The sequence below is a fragment of the Rattus norvegicus genome, chromosome 5 (assembly GCF_021556685.1).
Source record: "Rattus norvegicus strain SHRSP/BbbUtx chromosome 5, alternate assembly SHRSP_T2T, whole genome shotgun sequence".
In the NCBI taxonomy this organism is placed as follows: domain Eukaryota; kingdom Metazoa; phylum Chordata; class Mammalia; order Rodentia; family Muridae; genus Rattus; species Rattus norvegicus.
In genome coordinates this window covers 75,298,653-75,313,529 of record NC_141538.1, presented here as the reverse complement: position 1 = coordinate 75,313,529, position 14,877 = coordinate 75,298,653, and the positions used below count along the sequence as shown (strand labels likewise).

Genomic DNA, 14,877 nt, shown 5'->3' with positions numbered 1-14,877 from the left:
CGCTCTGTCCTCAAAGAATGCTGTAATCTGTGTCATTCCCCTAAGACATCATCTCCCATGATCCACTGTAAAGCACAGGGGCAATACAACATCCAACTTCCTACCACATTTACGGAATAAATACATGGAAGTTAAACATGGTACAGCATGAAGGAAAATCACGGTTTCATTTATTTTCATGAACGGGTTATGAGCACACAATGAGAAAGCTTAAGAGTCATCACCAAGCGGTGGTGAGCACGGGACAAGAGACTGTCCAGGGGGTCTGCAAAGCCATCATCATCAGATGGTGGGAAGCGTCACGTCTATTGAACATTTATGTTCAGTAAAAGATTCGACAAATTCAACAAGCTGATACTGGGCCCCTCTTTACAATCAAATAACAATGCCAATGACGGAGTTTCCAAAGAAAAAGCAAGATGAGCAAATTCCAAATAAAAGCCAACACTGTGATTGAGATTTTTCTTTTAATATGCGACGAAATAGCTTGATTGTATATTTTCCAAAGTACTTTCCAGCCACATCTCCCAACCATACAAAAGTTTGCTCCCATCTTTGAATGCAGTAAAAGATGCTGGATTATAGTTCCACCCACCTTTTCTTTGAAAGCAATGTAATACTAATGGATTTAATGGCAATACATTCTTATCTAATAAAGAAAAACATCCACAAGTATCAGAAACCCAGTTTTGAAAGATGTGCGTTCATTTTGAACTGAATCAGCTTTTGTGGTGTTTTTAAAGGCAGCAGTTTGACTCACAACTTGCTGATCAAACACATTTCTACTGAGGAAAGGGGAGGGAAAGGGAGTAAATGCAGCAAAGTTTCTTCATTGGCCCCAAAAGTGCTAATTTCACAAAGGGATACACCGAAAGCAAACATGCAATGGTTGTTTTAAGTCTTTTACTGCAACACAACAGTGAAGTAAACAGTAATCAGACACCTACCAATCCCCCAAACAACACAGAATGTAAACAGGAAAATAACTCTGCCTATAAGTGTACAGCTTCTCAAATCATGTTAGATAGAGGGGCTCACATTCAATAATCAAGAAATTTTAAAATAGCAGTAATTATTTTCATTTTAAGAAAAAGCCCCCTTTCTGCCCTCCCCACCCTAAGCACTGAACATGAAGAATGGGCTTCCTTCTGCATCAATTTCATACTCATGTGAAGCAGCAACAATGACTATCAATAATTTGGCATTTCTGTTTACAGATGCTCCAATGTTTCCCCCTCAATTTCAAAAAGCCATTATCCAGTGTTGCCATAAAACAGACTGTAGATTCTAGGTAGCAAAGATTCTTTCAGAAACCAATGTTAAGTCAAAGAAAAGAGAAAGCAGGGCATCACACTAAATTTCTGGATCTAGTACACTAGAAAGAATGAAACCCAGGAAAAGTTACCTACTGCGTAGAAGAATAAAGCCCTGTAAAGGCGGTGTTTGGTTGTGTAGTATTTTACACTGTGTGGACCTGCAGCATCTGCTGACTGAAGCAGACATGCACTGTATGTATCCCTGCCCTATAGCCTAGCTCCCCACCCCCACCCCACCAACCTACTACCGTATACCAAATATTGTGGATATGAGCCCAAGTCACCCCAGACAATCCAGTGAACAAGGTTAGTGTAATGCACTGGTGTGAGTGTGAGGTACAAAAGAGTCCCTTCAGTCTTCATCAAAGTTCTGCTGTAGAAGAAAGTTGGCCGCCAGATTCTCGTTCTTCTCACAAGCAAAGTATGCTTGAATCACAAGTCCTTCAGGAAATCCTAATGCCTTTAACTGGAAAAGAAGGAAGCAATTAAATCCAGCTTATCAACTATGGTGGATATAAGTCTGCTTACATACTGGGGATTGCGACAAACAGCACCACGGAAAACGCTCAACAAAATCACACAAGGTCAGTCTCACTGGAACCTGGACTCACTGTTCAACACTCTTAGGGTGGAGAGAACATTATAACAATCGAAAATATTTATTTAATGCTGTTCTGAGTTAAGGAGATTAAATTAACAGGCACTCTATGCTAAAAGTATGCTCTGGTACCTACACTAAAAACCAGTAGTTAATTGTCCTGATTTAAAAGTAAATGAGCACAAACAAATATGGATATCAAATGGCTTTAGTAAGGGAAGGTTTAAGAAAGGGAGAGAGCATGTGGAAATACCTTAACTTGCTCATCAACTTCTTGTAAAAGCAAATGTTTCATTTCTTTTTTTTAATCAAATATATCATTCACTTTACATTCCAAAATCAATGTTGCATTGCTTAACATGGCCTGTATATTTCAATGCTGCTCTTCAGTTCCTTGCCTTATCAACACTTTATAGTAGAAAAGTGGATGATCAATTACAGTACCATGATGTATTGCGAAATAAAGACAACTATGCTTAAATTTATAGCATATTTGAATCATCAATATCAGTTACTGAATCTCATTTAAAAACTCGACTAAAGCCCTTAAAACCTTCAAATCAACTATTTACTATATAGAATCATTATTTCTTAGATGAATACCTCCCTCAACTGTCTCAAAGCCTTTCTCTGACAGACTACAGAAAGACTATTAAAAACTGGAAACAACAAAACAAAAACAAAAAACAAACTAAAAAACCCAACCCCAATTCAGCACAAGAAGCTATTTATAAATTAAAATAGAAAACTTCAAAAATGAATTTGTTAAGAGTTAAGTTGTGTACAAATTAAAACTAGGGTAGCTGAAGTAACAAGAAAGAGTTGGAACAATTCAATGACATACTGTGGTGAGACATAAACCTGAGACTTAAAGTCACACAATAACCAAAAGACAACTAGAATAGCTTTAGTTACTAGACAAATTTGTTACCAGAGATGAAGGACATTTTTACAACTAAAAGGAGGGGGCCAAGAAAACATAATGATAGACAGATATAACGAGAGGCCAAAAATACACCAAACCAACAGAACTACCACAGAAGAGAAAAACCAGCAATACTGCTGTACCCGAGGACTTCAATTGCACCACTATTAGTCACAGGGTACAGTCAGACAGGGCACCAACAAGGAAATCAAAGAAAGTAACCAGCACTATAAGGCAACTAGTCTTGACAACAGGAGAATGTTTAATAAGAGCATATTACTGTCTCAAATACTCAGTGCATATATGGATACATGTGTGTTTCTTTAATAATTGGATCAACCTTAATAAATTAAGAGTAAAACTAACCACTTAATATTAACAAGAAAATCAGTAACATTTAAAACAAAACAAAACACCACCTGAAAAGAGTGTGGCTGGAGTGGAGGGCAGGAACTTCAGGAGAGAAAATATCTTTCAATGATAAAAACAAAAAACAAACAAACGAAACCCACAAAAAGATCATTAACTGACAAACATTTAAGATGACCAGGAGGCAAAGAAACCTAAAGATTCAAGGAATAAATTTAGAACAATTCCTACCTTTTTGACAAAGGAAAGGTGTAATGAAGTACGTAAGCACAGGAGTTCCCCAAGAAAAATGAAGGTTCAAATGGCAACTGATAGTCTATCAACTCCTTAAAGAATCAATACCAATTCTTAAATTCTTCCAAAAAGAATTTAAAAAGTAAACACCATTTACTCTTGTGAGGCCCCAATTCCCCAGTATTAAAACAAGATATCCACGACCGAGAAACTACAAAGTAATAGTTGTTATGAATACAGGTATAAAACCCTCAACTAAATATTAGGAAACTGAACAAAACACCTTTATTTAATGGACAGTGGCCTTTATCCCAGGAATGCAAATGTTCCTCTACATAGAATAAATTATTTGTAAGAATGGAAGATGATCCTTTGATACTTAGAAAAAGTATTTAACCGTTTATGAGACAATCCTCACACCCTGACACTGAAGGGGAACTTCCCTCACCAGCGAACTCCATGGGAATAAACACACACATGAGTTTAGCAAGTTTAGGGGACTATAAGATCACCGTGCAAAACCAAGCTGTACTTCTACGCAGCTAATAGTGAACATTTTGAAATTAAGAAGAAAAAAATCCCAACAGCATCAAAAAGAATAGCTCTTAGGAATAAACTCAAATGTAGTACACATTTTTAATTTTTAATTACCATAGCTACCGTATACCATAGAACAAGCCTTGGTAAGCATTAAGTTGTTTCTTTGTTTTGAAATGATCTTACTACACAGTCAGTCTCAAGGCTACAGCTCCCGGGTGCTGGGATCACAATGCTGCTCCATCTCACTCAGACGGTTTTAAGGTCTCAGGGGGCACAGTGCTACATGTTGCAGTCCCAGCACTTGCAAAACGATGGAGAAGAATCAAGACTTAAAGGTTATCCTCACCCACGTACCAAGCTGAAAGCCCCCACAGGCTACTGTATATCAAGACTGCCTCAATGACAAACTCAAAAACCAAAGAGGGGAAAAAGAGATTCAGGACATTCCTCATATCCATTTCCAGGATAAGTAGAATAGAAAAACTCAGCCAAAACTTCTATCCCAGACAAGCTGATCTGAGATTTACACAGAAGAATGAGGGATCTGGATCCTCCACACCCTTTGTTTTCATACTTGTTGATAAATTATTCTCTGCCAGAAAAATGAGCCGATTCAAGCCAAATTAAAGTATAAAGGTAGGTTTCAACCTGGGGGGAGCTCTCAGGCAGGTTCACCAATCTCACAGGCGGGTCAGTGAAGTTGCCATGCAGATAGAAGACAGGAGGGCAGTGTTGGTGAGATGGGCGGAAAGAGGGAGAGAGAATGCAGAGAGGAGAAATGCAGAAAGGGAGAGAACCAAAACGTCTGGATTATATAGTGAAGAGCCCCTGTGTGAGAGGAAGCACAGCCCATGGTGGGGTCATGGTGGGGTATGCCTGCTATGCCCTGAGACAGACAGGGCCTGAGAAGCCTGGTACACTTTGGTATGTTAAATATGCACTTCTTATTTCAGACCACTTGTCCCAAGCCTGAAACTAGAAATCTGCAGTAAAGGTAGTGAATGAGGAGTAAGGTACTGGCCTGGGTGGCTATGGATAAACATAAATCAAAGGACTGAAACTAAGCCCCCAAACAACCCTGACACATCCATGCACCACTGACATTTTTATAGGAACCTATACCTTCAAAGTCTTTTCAACAAATGGTGTTGGGATACATGGATATCCACAGGCAAAATGGCAGACTGGCATACTCCATACCAAAAGAACTCACAAGGGATCACAGCCCTACACATAAAGGCAATCTGTGGATTCTTTGGATGAATTAATAAACCTTTCACCTGGATTAAGCAATGATCTAGAAAACACCACAAAACACAAAAATCAGAGAAAATAAAAGCTACAGTGAGAAACCAACTGAAGCCTAAGTACAGAAGAAAATTAAAGCCAGACATGGGCATGCACGTCTTTAATCTCACAGCAGGAGAGGCAGAGATCTCTGTGAACACAGGGCTCTATCTGATTACCATCTCAAAACACTTCATAACAATGTGAAAACAATGTCAAAAGTGAGGGAGAAATGGAGTTACTGATCAAAGAATCACAAGGTAGGCTATTGCAGGGCCCAAGCCTGTACCAGTCCACTTGTTAGGACATAAGGAGTTAGTGTCTCTCTCATGTTGATTATACACTACTCACATGTAATTCATATAGATATTTAACATTTTGGGGACAGTAGTAAAATCTGAAGTATGAAAAACGAATGATTTTGAATTAGTTATAATATTTAGTGCTTTAGCCAATTAACAGTCATACTTGATTTACTCAAGAAGGTACTTTGCTGCTATTGGAGCCAAGAAAGGACAACGTAGGGGATGTGGCTAAGAGTTAAGTCTTTACCGCAGTCCCTGGGGCAAGGGACAGAAAAATGCCACAGCTGCATGCCAGCAGGAGCCACTGGCCCAAGGTGCAGAGTGGTGTAAATACAGTGACCAAGGAACTCAACTGTACCTAAACTCACCCGTTCTATAGCTTCTTTCTCCTGAGGTGTTACTTGGATGTAGTTCATGTGACCACTGCCAGCTTCTGCAATTCCTCCACCGCCTCCACCTCCACCACCTCCACCACCTCCTCCTCCACCTTGACCACCAGCTTCCTGAACCGGTTCATTTAGCATCTGAATAAAATGCTCCTGGTGTTGGCTAATTTGCTGTAGTGATGTAAAAAACAGAAGAAATAACACATAATTACTTACTCCTAAATAAAAACAAGAAAAAGATTAGCCAGGCGCGAGGAACTACACTAATTTCATCTATTAGAAGGCAGAAACAGATCATCTTAGGCATGCCCGAGTCCTATAGGAAATTGAATTTCAGACCAGCTCTGTCTAAAAGAGTCAGAAAGTTAGTTTTAAGTGATTTCTTACATTATTATTAAAGAAACCCAACAGTTCTGAAATGTAAAAAAAAGAGAGCATGCAAATTCTTTCAAATACTCCACTCACAAAAACCAACAATGAAAAGCTACCACGGGCCTAAGTAGAGAGCTTACTCTTCATGTATAGTTTATTTTCCTCACTAGGCTATTCTGTGCCTATTTTCTGGTCTGGGCATGAAGCATGCCCACAGGTAAGTTTCTAAGAGGCAATGTCCACTAGTAGCAAGCTCATGAAAAGCAAGTCACAAAATTAAATAGCCTCTCGGATTCCCTAACACATAAATGTACCTGGGAAATCTGAGTGAGGAAACCAACCTCTCCCATTGCTAACGTAAGCAGTTAAAGCAATGCACGCTGACTAGTCTTTATCTCGATTCATTCCTCAATATGCCTACCTAGAACACAGGCTCTGGTTTACCTGTAGTACAGAATAAAACAACATTCAAGCCCATTTTCCAAATTAATATGGATGAGTCACCTGCAGCAACTGAGGGTTCTCCCGGCCTATCTGCTGTAGCAAAGCAGGAAGCAAGGAGGGGTTCTGCTGGATAATTTGTCTCATCTGTTGAAACTGAGGCTGATTCCGTAAAAACTCAAGGGGGTGGCCTGAAATATATACAAACATTTCAAAACAAAAACAGTAAGTATATGTAACAGCAGGTAGTTGAACAATGACTTAAGTTCTCGTGTTATAGAGAAAGTAAGTCACAAGGTCTCCAAACTCCAATGTGCCTGCCACCACTGCTCTAAAAAGTTATACTACTTTCTACTAGCAAAAGGATAGACTGCTGAGAGGCAAGCCCACCCACCATGCCCTGTGAACCATCACAAAAAAGCTGGTGTCCTATATCAAAATAAAAGGTTGTCATGTTATTGCCTGTGCTCACAATAAGAAACACATGCATGTTTATGGATATCTAGTCCTATATTATGTACAATAATGAAGTGAGACTCAGGGACCACAGTTACCTAGGAGGTGGCATCCTATAAATCTGAGTCAGAGCTATGCCTCCTCTTTGCACTACATGAGTCTCAACTGCCAAAATGAGAGCAAGAAGCTATCAACCTAAAACAAAACAAAACAAAACAAAACAAAACAAAAAAAAAAAAACAAAAAAAAAAAAACAAAACCCCAGCTTTTTAGAAATCAGCTTGCTACCACCACCACTGCCGTGTCTCTCTATGTACCCTGGCCATTTGAGAACTCTGCTGCGAAGACTACGTTCCCTATGTTCCCTCAAACTCAGATGTGTGTCTACCTGTGCTTCCCAATACTGGGATTAAGGAGTGTGCCTCCACACCCTGCCTGAAATGATAATTCTTAGCAAGGTAAGACATCCACTCAAAAGTCAAACAATTCAAACTGTGAATACACATTTTTTCCAGAGTGAACTACTAGTGTAAGCTCTGATAACACTGGTATACACTAAAAGCCAGAGAATCTCTCCTCTTTGAGTGAAGAAACAAAGCTTATCCAAGTGTTCTGGGAATGAATCTTAACCAGTGAAGTACGTTACATTAAACAATCTTACACTAAAAGACCATTCTCCACCTAACAGCTACTTTACCTCCAGAAGTGGTGGTTGTCGTTGCTGTTGTGGTCGCTGCAGCTGCAGCTACTGCTGGAGACTGAGGAGTTCCAGTACTCACAGCCTGTGGAGGAGGATCAACCACGGCCTGACTTTCTCTGTCTCCAGGGATTCCCTGCCAACACAATTTCAAATTTTAATCAATCTCAATGTAAATCTCTCTCTCTCTCTCTCTCTCTCTCTCTCTCTCTCTCACACACACACACACACACACACACACACGAATCTTACAAGTAGCCCAGATACAATGCTGTAGTGCAAGGGAGCATTGTTCAACAGAATTTTCCAGTGACAGATGCACTGTCCAGTAACAGCCACAACCCATGTCCAAATGAACCCTTAAGAGTATCAGTAATTAAGGCGTTCAATGCCCATGGGTTCCAGGCGACTTTTGGTGCAGAGGTTTTCATAATCTGTCATTCTGTGAAACAAAGGACTGTGTTTACACAAACCAGGCAACTGGTGGATAAGCGACCAAGTCTCCTCTACTGATCTAATGCTTCTAAACAAGTATCACCTAGAAAGTGCCACACATAAAAAGAAAAACTTCAAAGATGGACAAATTGGTATGTAATGTTAATAGTTTATATTTTGAGTTTCTGTATGTTTCAAACATTTATCTTTTGAAATGAGTACAATTTAAAAGGTACACTCAAATTTTCTATTTTGATGCACAAGATTTGATGCACACAATTATACGCATTTAAAAATCCATCAAATTTTTAACTTTAACAGATGGTAATGAGTTCATTTCCTATTAAACCAAGGCCAAATTTCTTTTCATAAGGAAGAAAGAGCAGTGACTAACAGGGGCTACACTACAGGCATTCAAAACAGCTATTTTTCACATGGAGTTACAAGACAATTAGATTCAGGGTACAGAATGTGGCATGAAATTCTCAGACAGAAAAGTTAATGCTGGCTCCTCCAGAGGAAAACTAATTTTGCTCTAAGTACTTCATAAGAGACCTAAGGTATCAGTCTGTTCAATTAGAGTTGCCTTCACCTGCGCTTCATTAGCATGAAAGGCACCAACTACCCCAAACAAGAGTCACTTCCTAACTCACCTCACATCATTTAAATCATTTCAGAATCTTTTCCAGAAGGTTACCTGATAGCAAAATCTCAATATTGGGTGGGGATGGGAACTATCCAGCATATAATGCTTTCCACTGAATTGTTAACTCATTTATTAAAACCTTAATTTCAAGAGTTTGAAAGAGAAAAGTAAAACACGGTTCTCACCATTAGAAGATATTCCACAGCTCTATCAGGGTTGTTGAAGCTGGCTCTCAGGGCTGCAATTACTTGTTCTCGTTCATAGCCCATTGACATGATCTCAGTTACCATATTCTCGTAAGACTGACCTGTCACTAAACAGGTGTGTGGGGAACAATGGGGGAGAAAAGTACAGGAACATTCAACATTCTCCTCATAGTTCTTGACTCCATGATGTTAGTGTTTCATATTGCTATGCTAGGCAGAGACGATTAACAATGTAGTAAGTCAACGTCACATTCTAACTCCCAGAACCTATAAATATGTAATCTATAAATATGTATGACAAAGGGAAGTGACCTTTCAGGTGGGCCCAATGTCATCAACAGGGTCCTTAAAAGTAAAGTGGGACAGAAACAGGGTTACAGACAATAAAGACAAAAGCACTGCTGCTGTTTTTTGCGGGTGGAGAAGGGGGTCTACAAGCTTCTAGAAGTGAAAGGGAACTAGGTTCTCCCAAGTCTCCAAATAACATACAGTCTTCCTTGGTATCAGGCAGCAAAATTCAGGTCAAAGGTTCTGACCTACCAAAAATGGCCAGATAACTTTGGTAACTTACAAAAGTAATAGAAAACTAGGAGGTTTTATATGCATAGTAAAAATACCAGGTACAGATACAAGAAAGAATTTACAGGTCAGGGAAGGCAGCCTGTCAATAAGAGACAGGGGAGTCAGCACCTGGGGATCATTCTTATACTTCCTTTGGAAGACTGCTGCTGTGCGTTGAAGGCCAGTGTTATCTACACAAGTTCAAGGACAGTATGAGGCATAAAGAAAAATGCTATTGCACAAAAAAACCAAGTCCACTGCTATATATATTTTAAACAATCAATTCTGGTGCAGTAAGACTGTGTTTTATCTTTTTCTTTTGACACCTTGTATTTTTCAAACTAATGGGAAACAAAGGTTGGAAAAGTTACAATTTCAGACCAGGTTGCAAGTATTGTATCTGAGTCACTAACATCCCCAACCCTCCCTGATGACAGTAGCTTGCCTGAATGAGAGCTGCTCCCTCAACTCTCAACTCACCTGTCTGTAAAACTATTTTCTTTCCCACTTGTGTTATGGCACCACTGCATTGCCACGTCAGAAAGTGGATTCATTATGGTCTCCCTTCTCCACCCCCAACTCTGTCCTCTAGTTTAAGTGACCAGCAGCCATGTTGTCACCTATGAACAACAGCAAACACACTGGTGCAAGCAAGTAAGGGAACAAAGACTTGTAAGGTTGCAGATTTCCCCCTGGAAGTTTACATAAACAAGTCTGCAAGTTCAGAGGGAAATGAGTAGCATTAATTCATGTGGGAATCCCACATGCATGGTATTCCGCCATTCCCACAGCTTAAATGTTTAACTATAGCCTAAGCCAGAACCATGGAAAGCACATAATTAGTCAGGAACAATATTTTACTAGAGTGCTTGAGAAGAAGGGTTTGAGACATACACAGAACAGGAATGGGATCACAAAAGCCAAGTGGGAAGTTAAAGAAACGAATTCAGCAGAGCAGAGACCCAGGGATTATAAAGCTGCCGTGGAATGTCCAGGGATATAAAGGCTAAATATAAGGGGCACTAGCATTCCTGTGTGCTGGCTCCTTGGTCAAGTCATAGATTGTTTTGCTTCCTACAGACTGAAACATGAGCAAAATATGCCTCTTCTTAAGATGTGTGTAAGTAAAAACATGACCAGTAGCAGCAGCAGCAGCAGCAGCAGCAGCAGCAGCAGCAGCAGCAGCAGCAGCAGCAGCAACAACAACAACAACAAAAGGCATCATCTACTTGGCTCCTGCTCAACAGCACCATCTTGGCGATACTGGCAACAACCAGAACCGTTAGTAACACTAGGGACAAGTACCAACTGGCTCCAGCTCTGAACCACAGAATGGTTAACATTCTCTAAGTACTCCTCTTGTCTAGTTCTTCCAATGCCTTTATAACAATTCTCTATAATTCATGGCTTCCTCTGTATGAAGTATAGTATGCCTTCTGTCTCATGAACGGATGTTTACTGAAAGTATTTGGTGGCAGTGTCGTCCCAGGACAGTTTCTCAAAGATGAAATTCTGAATTTAGTATACCCAGGTGATCTTAGGCTATTTAAAACATCTACATTTTTGTCACTACATACGATGAGGGTATCAAGGAGTTAAAGCCCAAGTAGTTCATTCAGGACCAATGTGTTATCCCAAGGGTTTTTAGAGCCATTGGAATGCTGCTGCTGCTGCTGCTGCTGCTGCTGCTGCTGCTGGGAAGCCCAGAACCCAGTCAAACAGACAGCTTCAACTATCCCAGTCTTTTGCCTACTATGTCAAAACAGAAACATGGATAAACAATAAAAACATTAACCGTACTCCAGGGGTTTAATCATAGGAGGGAAAAGCTGACAGTTTAGAGATGAAGGGAAAGGAGAAAGCATTATTAAAACAGGTCAAATCAAAGACTGGGGCAAGAAGACCTTTTTACTATGTGCCCATGTAAGCAACAGGAGGCAGCTGGAAATCTAGAAAGACAGCAAGGTGAATGAAGACTGGAGGTGAGCAAGCAAATATGAGGTACACAAAAGAAAATGACAAGGCCTTCTGTAATAGGCCATCCACAGACCAAACCTGTTAAGACCACATAAAGTTCACATTGGAAAATAATTTGCTTCAAAGGAGGTACTTAACCGCAAGAAGAGATTTTAAAGAATTCAGTAAAGAATACATCAAAGTCTCTAGTACTAACGATATAAGTAAATCATTTTAAAGCTTAACTGTAAGTGGTCATGAAGCTCACACTGTCAGTGTGGTCTAGAAGATGACACTGCACATCTGACAAGGTGTTTTCTAAGACACTCACCAAGGGCACTTGTTGCATCTTCAAAAAGATTTGACCGAGAAGAATCTCCTGGTGTACTGTAAAGAGTTTAGAAAAAAAATCATTTCAAAAAGTTTTGCATAACTCATTTTATAGTTACTAATTTCTAAAGGATATGTTTAAGTATTAAAGTGTGTGGGCAATCCAGTCTCGTAAGAGGTTATGTCCAAAGTTGTACCTGTAGGATTTATAGTTAATGAAAAAATTTCAATCTTAAGACTTCTGAGAATTCATCAATGCAAACAACATCAAAAGGCTATAAATGTAACACCCTTAAAACTCTTGCTCTAAGAATGAAAATAGCACCGCAGCTAAATTACCCCAGAAAAACAAGCTGCAGCAGCAGAACATTGAAAGTAGTATCTGATAAAGGAGCACACACATAAACCAAGTGAGGTGGCCACGTCTTTCAGTGAGGTTTTCTATGAAAGTTTTCAACAACTAATTGGGAAAGAAGGCATACAAGTTATATTGCATATGCAAAAAGAGGTGGTTGTATAGATCCTATGCTAACCTAAAGAAAACCTTAGGCATAAGGTCCTAGGTTAACCAGCAAAAACATGCATGCAGACATGCAAATTTCTGTTCTGTTGAGAAATCGATGAAGTTCAAAATTAAAAGGCTGACGAACAAGATTATAAAACACCATGGAGCTGCTGACAGTAGATATACACAATCGCTTTGATGTGAAGCTACCTAGAGGAATGAAGAGGACAAATGGGAGGAGCAATTAAAGGAGGTTGAAGTTATGCTCAGTGTACAATATTTATGATATTAAGTAGCAGGTAATTACAATCTTTATTTTCATATCCCAGAGTGTAGATATGTGTACCGCATGTGTAATGCCTTGGAAGTCAGAAGAGACATTAGATTTCCTTGACATGGAGTTATAGACCATGTGAGTGAGTCACCATGTGGGTGCTGGGAACTGAACCCTAGGCCCTCTGCCAGAGCAACTAGTGCTTATAATTGCTAGGCCATTTCACCAGCTCCACTATTACAAATTTTAAAGTGACAGTAAGAGTAAAAATTATCACATGCACTCCATACATTTAAACTTCTCTCCAATTTCAGCTTTTGAGTTAAATGTGTTTGTGTTCATAGGTGTCTGCATAGGCACAATATACACAGTGGGCAAAGGACAATGAGCGGCGGCTGGTTCTCTTCTACCATATTGGCCAGGCAAGTAAATCAAACTCAGGTTGTCTGGTTTGGAATCCAGTGCCTCTATCCACTGAGCCACCTCCTCACCATCCCTCATTCCAACTTTTAAGAGCAGAAACAATGCACTCAGGAAAGTACCAAGCATAACACCCACAAGGAAGTTACTTCTTAAAACATTAAGTATGTGGAGGACAAAAAATTTCAAAAGGCTCTTACAACCGAGACAACCACGAATATAGCAGTTTTCTATTTTAAAAAAGAACTATCTTAGTTTTGCTTGTATAGAGCTTATTTTGTTTTCTATATTCCCTAGGCTGGCCTTGAACTTGTGATCTTCCTGCCTCAGTCTCCCAAGTGCTAGAACTGTAATCATGTACCACTACACATACCCTCCCAACTAGTTTCTAAAGTTTAACTTAAAATTTATTTCATGTTAATAAGCCCAGGTCTATGTCAACATTTTCCTACAAATGCTTAGCAGTCCACCTAGTGGGCCAAAACAAACTCAAATAAGACACGGTGTAGTTGGTTTCTAACATGTTTTATTTCCCCTCATCCTTTACTAGGTTCTAACTTTATCTAACATGGAATCTTTATTAGAATTGATTCTTGTTAGTATATAATGTGGAATCCCTGTTTCCCACCTCCAGATGATGAAGCATTTATCAACATTTAATCAATACTTAAAATACTATTCCTCAATCTTGACTCAGTCTTACCACTTCTTCCTAATTATAAAGACAATCAATCATTCATTACTGAATGTATCAGACCATACATTAATAAACATGCTCAGACCAGAAAGACTTGCCCTCCACCCCAAGCAAGAGGACTTGAGTTTGACTCCTGGGAACAAGGAGAGAACCAACTCCCACAAGCTGTACTTTGAATTCTACATGAATGCCAAGGATGTTCATGCACACATACAAAAATGCAATGAAATTGTGCAAGACTACTCCAAGAAAATAAATATACAATGTTGCTGTATAGCTTGGCTTACATTCCACGGCCACTTTCACATGTCAGAAAGTACTAACGGTGTGGCAGATTACTGCTATACTCTAGCAGTCAGGAGACCTGCTCCTACTTCAGCGACAGAACCCAAGATAAATTTTGAGTTGACTAATGTGTCATTGGCCAACAATACTGACTCACAAAGCACAAATGAAATGAATTTCTTTCTTTCTTCCTTCCTTCCTTTCTCTTTTGAGATTTTAATGTATTTTGCCTGCATATGTTGCTATGCACCACTACACATGTGACTAGTGCCTTAGAAGGCCCTAAGATAGAGCATCAGAAGATTGTGAGCCACTATGTAAATGATGAAACTGAACCCAGGTCCTCTCACTGAGACATCTCTCCAGCCCACAAGTGCAGTTTCTTAATGGCAGTGATCAACACCACAATCTATATTGTTAACAGGTAGCCTTTGAAAACCAAAACTGACCTGAACAAAACAAATCATAGAAAACAAAACACCTGGCCAGCAGTGATGGAGAAGAAGCCTCCAGTATAGCTCCTAACGCCTATTCAAGTGCTGTGCTTTAAAAGGACACATCTGTCTTGTCTTCTAGACCCTCTGTCATACTCCCTGAAGATACACAATTAAGAAAAAAGACTAAGTAGCTAAGTGC

The 14,877-nt window shown here is 39.6% G+C and overlaps 1 protein-coding gene across 1 annotated transcript in view; it reads right to left on the bottom strand.

Annotated features, from left to right (window-relative positions):
* Positions 1-448: 448 nt before the first annotated feature.
* Positions 449-14,877, bottom strand: part of Rad23b (RAD23 nucleotide excision repair protein B) — a 37,874-nt gene continuing 23,445 nt past the window's right edge. Inside the window, 6 exon segments of the mRNA NM_001025275.1 lie at positions 449-1,782; positions 5,943-6,131; positions 6,837-6,964; positions 7,927-8,062; positions 9,193-9,320; positions 12,062-12,117. Coding sequence (NP_001020446.1) covers positions 1,669-1,782; positions 5,943-6,131; positions 6,837-6,964; positions 7,927-8,062; positions 9,193-9,320; positions 12,062-12,117 — 751 coding nt within the window. The 3' untranslated portion in view covers positions 449-1,668.